The sequence below is a fragment of the Arachis hypogaea genome, chromosome 14, assembly GCF_003086295.3.
Source record: "Arachis hypogaea cultivar Tifrunner chromosome 14, arahy.Tifrunner.gnm2.J5K5, whole genome shotgun sequence".
NCBI classification, from domain to species: Eukaryota; Viridiplantae; Streptophyta; class Magnoliopsida; order Fabales; family Fabaceae; genus Arachis; species Arachis hypogaea.
This window is the reverse complement of record NC_092049.1, coordinates 118,652,556-118,658,682: the sequence shown is the minus strand read 5'-3', so window position 1 is coordinate 118,658,682 and position 6,127 is coordinate 118,652,556. Positions and strand designations below refer to the sequence as shown.

General features: G+C 36.1%; 1 protein-coding gene across 1 annotated transcript; it reads right to left on the bottom strand.

The window, feature by feature from the left end:
* Positions 1–5,167: 5,167 nt before the first annotated feature.
* Positions 5,168–5,701, bottom strand: LOC140178689 (uncharacterized). Its single transcript, XM_072215911.1, has one exon. It carries the CDS (start codon positions 5,699–5,701, stop codon positions 5,168–5,170), a length of 534 nt encoding a protein of 177 aa, XP_072072012.1.
* Positions 5,702–6,127: the final 426 nt, after the last annotated feature.

Below are 6,127 nucleotides of genomic sequence, written 5' to 3'. Positions count from 1 at the left end.
CTCTCTCACTTTTTCTTTTAGAAAACTGTTTTCAGCCTTAAGAATGGTGATTTGTTGTTCAAGTTCTTGATTTTCCAGCAGAAAGCATCTTATTTTTTCAGAAAGGTGGTCTATCATAAGATGAAGATCTTCAGTGTTAGGGTTATGAAAGACTACCTGATTTACGTGATCTACCATAAGACATTGTTGTGATTTGGTCTCTGATTCTTCATCATCATCATCTGAGTCATTTTCCAAATCTTCCCATGAAGCCATCAGTCCCTTTTTCTTTCCCTTTTTCGGCTTTTCCTCCTTCTTTAACTTGGGATAATCAGATTTGAAATGACCTATTTCCTTGCAGTTGTAACAAGTCACTTTGCTGAGATCTTTCTTCATCTTCCTTGAGCTGCTGCCTTTGCTTTTGAGTTTCACTATTTTCCTGAATTTTTTTACAAACAACACAAACTCATTTTCAGAAGAGTTATCACTGGATTCACCATCCAGAGGGTTAGTCACAGAAGAAAAAGCAATTCCTTTCTTTTTTGAATCTTTTTTCAAATAGGAGTTTTCAAAAGCAAGAAGATTTCCTCTCAAATCATCATATGTCATGGAATCTAAGCTACTGCTCTCAGAAATAATTAAAGCTTTTGTTTTCCACTCTTTTGTAAGACTTCTCAACACTCTTCTCACTAGCACAGATTCAGAATGTGTAATTTCCAGAGCATCTAAGCCAACAATGATGGAGTTAAACCGTTCAAACAGTTCATCAATGGACTCTCCTTCCTTCATTGCAAACATTTCATATTCTCTGCTCAACATGTCTGTCCGAGTCTTCTTTACAATGGTGGTTCCTTCATGTGTGATTTGTAGCTTGTCCCAGATTTCCTTTGCCGTTGTGCATCGTGATACCCGTCGGTACTCCTCAAAGCTGATAGCACAGTTGAGCAGGTTTACTGCCTTGGCATTTAGTTCTACCTTCTTCCTATCTTCCTCGGTCCAACTTGCTTCTGGTTTAAGAGAAATTACTCCTTGAGCACTTGTGATAGTTGGAAATTTAGGACCTTCCAAGATATAATTTTTCCAATAGGTATAATTTTTCCCATTGAAAAGAGGAGGTCTGTTGCTTGATTGACCTTTAGTTAGATTATAGGACACCACATTTGCGCCACTGTTTTCTGCCATGAGGATCTTTACTCCAAGCTGCAAAGCTTGATCTCTTTGAGACCAAGCTCTGATACCAATTGATGGTTTCAGTGGCTAAGAGAAGGGGGGTTGAATCTTAGCCCCCTTTTTGCTTGATAACACTTGCTGACTTGTTAGACCAATTTTGGAAACTTTTAGTCTTTTTATCTCATCACTGCACACGAGACTTTTTCTTTTGTCTCGTCCCTAGCCACGAGACTTTTCTTTTTGTCTCATCACTTGGCACGAGATTATTTTGGTTTTTACTCCTGTGTAGCAGAAACAGAAATGAAGTGGAGAGGAGAGGAAGATTACACCCAGATATATCCTGGTTCAGCTGCTAAGTGCAGTGCAGCCTACATCCAGTCTCCATCACAATAATGATGGAATTTTACTATAATCAACTTGATTACAAACTGTACAGTGCTAACCCAACTTACAAGGGGATTCCCACAGAATCATGAAACACAACATAGATGAACAAAGGAACTCTAAGACATCTATGGCTTTTTCTTTTAATTTTGCACTCTCTGCCTTTTTCCGCTCTATGGCTTTTTCATACAAACCTCACTGTTTGCCTTTTTCCATGAGACTCAAGACATGACAAAATTAAACAGAAAAAATACAAAATAGAATACATTGAAGGAGAAGAGAAACTATTAGCTCAGGAAGCTTTGAGAATTCTGTGCCTTGCACTCTCAAATTTTCTCATTGCTTCAAACAGTGGCTGTTCTTTTAATTGTTCTTTTGTTTTAGTGTCTTGTGAACAGTTGGATAACTGTACTCGGCTACTTTGAACTATTTTGTTTTGTTTATTAATCAAATATTCTGTATATTCATCATGCTGGTTTTCTAACTATTTTGCAGGTTCCTCTCGTGATGACAAAAGGGAAAGAAAAGTAGATAAAGAGGCTAATCTAATAATACTCTGATATCAGTTTTCTAATGATTATTGCCTGCCAATTTTTTATTTTCTTTATGATGCTGGATATTCTTGCTTGAATGAAATGTTTGGCAGGAAATATTATTAGCAGGAATTACTTGAATATATAGTATGATGAGTCTTGATTTTTTATGTACTCTGAACGTACTCAATCATACTCTGTTGTTAACAAAATATTTTTGAGCATCATGTTATCTGAAGGACAACAAAATGTTATGTCTTGATTTATTGCTCATATTCTTTGCTTGAAAGGTTCCATGTGTTGAATATATTAAATCTGTTGGAATCGTTCAAGCATTTTATAGGTACTGCTTCCACTGAGAAAATGCATACATTAAGCGGGAGCTATGTGATAATAGGAAAGGGGGAGGATTCAAATCTTCAAGGGAGTTCTCTTAATCCTTAAACCTCTTTCAATTCATTTTTTAATAATGTTTGTCATCAATGGGGAGATTGATGAGTTTGGAAAATTTCAAATTATTGTGATGACTAAACATTGTTAAAAATATTAATTAGAAATTATTAATTCAATTTTGGCTTCAAAATTATTTGTTTAATAATTTCTGTTTTGTGTGCAGATTTTTTGGGCAACATAAAGTCCAATATGTTGAGAAAATATTCACCCTTTGGTACAAAAATTTTCTAAGCATTGGGCCTGAACTATTCTTGTATTAAGTGGGCCAGAAAAACCAATTTGAAGCCCAAAAATATTTCCTTTAGATCCAACAAATTGCTTAGTCCAAAATTAAAAAGGAAAGAAAGGAAATGGAGCTCGTTTGGTTCGGTTACCCACTCCCCTCTTTGATGGAATTCAAATTTAATTAACTTGGTTTAATTGCATTAGTAACAAGAAAGAGAAAGTTCAAAATTGATTTGATGGCAATTAAGAGTTCACACGTTACAATGCATAGGGGAAAAAAAGTGAAAAATTAACTCATTTTATCATCTCTTTACTTCCATTGAAAGCTTTTCTCTCTTCTCTCTCCTCTCTTTTGTTTCGGTCACTTCACTGTCAGGGAAGAAGATTGTAGAAGCAAGTAATCAGAGGAAGAAGCAGAGAAACTATGAACAAGCAGAAGGCTAAGGTGATGATGGCCTTAGCAAAAAGAAGATCCAAGGCATGGCGTGGCTAGGATCTTTTCCACAAAAGGCAAGATGTGGAGAAGAAGCTTCAAGATCTCCATGCCAAAAGTAGTAGCAATCGGCCTCAGTCAAAGAAGAAGATCCCTGAGAGGAAGCTCGTTTCTACTTTTGTTCATCCATCACAGAAGGTAGCTACAGAGGCTACGTGGAGGAGGAAGCAAAAATGGAACAGATGGAGCTATCAAGGATCAAGAGTTTATCAAGGGTCAGAAATCTTTCTTGGGGACAAAGTCAAGATGGAAGGCTCAGATTGATAAAGCTTGATGAAAAGGCATGAGAGAGAGGTACATGCATGTTGATTTGCTTTTGGTTTTCTCTCTCTCTTCTCTCTGTCCGAACCGGTTTTGGTGTTGAAGAAGAAGAAGTTGGCTCGGTTGAACCGTTTCAACCTTGGAAGCTTCCCCTTCTATAATAAGGGTGAACGGCCAAGGCTTGAGACAAGGAGAGTAAGCACAGAGTTCTCATAGCTACCTAAGCTAACAGAAGTTCTTCTCCTTCAATGTGTTACATTTTGTTTTCTTTTCTCTAGTTTTGTCTGTCTGAGTCTCATGGTAAAAAAAGGCAAACAGTGTGAGGTTTGTAAGAAAAAGCCAGTGAGAGGAAAAAAGGTAGAGTGTACAAAATTAAAGAAAAAGCCATAGGTGTCTTAGAGGTCCTTTGTACATCTATTTGTTGCAGTGTTATCAAAACCGGACCGGACCAACCGGTTCAACAAAAAAATTGGTGAGCCGGATCCTCTACCGGTCCGGTCCGATATTTGGACCTCATAAGGTTGAAAACCGATAAGAACCGGCCAAATCCGATGCGAACCGGTAAAAACCGGTCAAATTCGGTAATGTTCGGTCTAACCGAACCGGTTAAGGGTTAAATTTTAACAAAATGTTAAAACTGGGGTTCAAACCCCTCCCCTCTTGGAAACGTAACATTAGTCATAGCCACCAGGCTGTGTTGATTTTCATTAATACTAATGCAAATATATATATATATATATTCTATCAAATAATTTTCTCCTACCTAATCTATTTTAAATTTATTTATAAATTCACTTATTCTTAAATTAATTATATTTTTATTTAACAATAATTATAAACTCATTTATTTTTTTCATAATTATATAATATCTATTAGTATTATTTTTTAATAAATACTTGTAGTATATAATAATATAATAGATATAAACTAATTAATAAATTATTAAAATTTAAAAATAATAATTATTTTAATATAAAAACAAAATAAAAGTATTTATTATAGAGTAAAAATATCAAAATACTTATTGTTTCTGGTCCATATTATTTTAGAACAGCTTGATATTCTTAAAATATTATTAAAAATATGTATTTTAAATTATAATTTTAAATTTTTTACTATTTTTATTTTTTATTTGCATAGTACCGAGTCAACCAGTTCAACTAGTGACCCACCGGTTGAACCAGTAATCCAGTGACCCAGTGACTTGACCGGTTCGATTACCAGTTCGGTTCTGACAACTATGATTTGTTGTGTATCATGATTCTGTGGAATCCCCTTGCAAGTTGGGTTAGCACTTAGCAGTTGAAAACTTGGTAGGTGACCAAGTCAAGTTTAGTGTTGGAAATAGTTTCTGGACTTGTCCCAGATAGGAAGGGTAGTTCCTAGGGAGAATTGGTGTTTGTAATCAGATGATTATAGTGAAATTTCATCACTGTTGTAATGGAGACTAGATGTAGGCTGCATTGCACCTAGTAGCTGAACTAGGATACTTCTTGGTGTGATTCTCTCTTTCTCTTCTACTCCATTTATGTTTCTGATGTGTAGGAGACAAAATTGAAAAATATCTCCTGACCAGTTACGAGACAAAAAGAAAATGTCTCTTGACTAGTGACAAGACAAAAAGCATAAATATCTCCTAAAAGCATTCTAAAAGGTAGCAAGTGTTACTCAGCAAAAAAATGGGCTAAGATTCAACCCCCCTTCTCTTATCCAATGATAACCATCAAACTCGGCTACTCTAAACCTGCCCCCTTGGTAATATCGATGTTTAAGATCGTTCCACAAATCATAAGCTACATTATTCCATAAAACACTTTGATATATGTCAGGGCTCAGGGAGAGATTAATCCAGGAAACTACATACGTGTTGCATCGTTGCCATGCCTTAAAATTCAGATCCATTCTCTCAGGCTTCAAAATTGTACCATCAACAAATTTGAATTTGTTTTTAGAATAAAGTGCATTCATCATAGCTTTGCTCCATGCACTATAATTCAAACCAGTGAGTGTGACATTGGTGATAGGTATACCTGGATTTTCAGACGGCAAAATGTAGTAAGGACTTGAAAGATCTTGATTCGGATTCGTCTTGTTGAGATGACTGTGGATCTGCACAACTTGACTGAAGAATGCCGCAAACTGCTGAGCATCCATCATACCAACACCTCTAGATCCAGATCCGCTTCCTGATTTCTCAGCCATAAGTGCGACTTTCACCAATTGGCTCGTAACCTTTCTCTCTCAATCTCGTTGATGGAACACTTTGTTACGTCACCGTGAAGAAAGGTGAATTAACGAAGCTCTCATCAAACACTGTTGTGCGAGTTCGAGAGAGAAAAAAAAAGAAAATAGACGAAGAAATGAAGAATGAGAGGAGATCAATCGAAGAAGAGAGTTTTAGATCTTATCGAGGAAGGCAGAGAAGAACAGAGAAATTGCGTTATCTGTGAAATTGGACTCTTCATATTTTCTCAAATCACGCCAAATGATCGTGAATCAGAGAACAAGCTACCTATTCTTTAATCTATAATATCCATGTTCCTCCGTCCACGCTCACCGCACCATGTTAAATTGTATGTGAGATTGGAGAAGAACACATGATCAGAGAAAGAGAGAAGAAATTAGGTA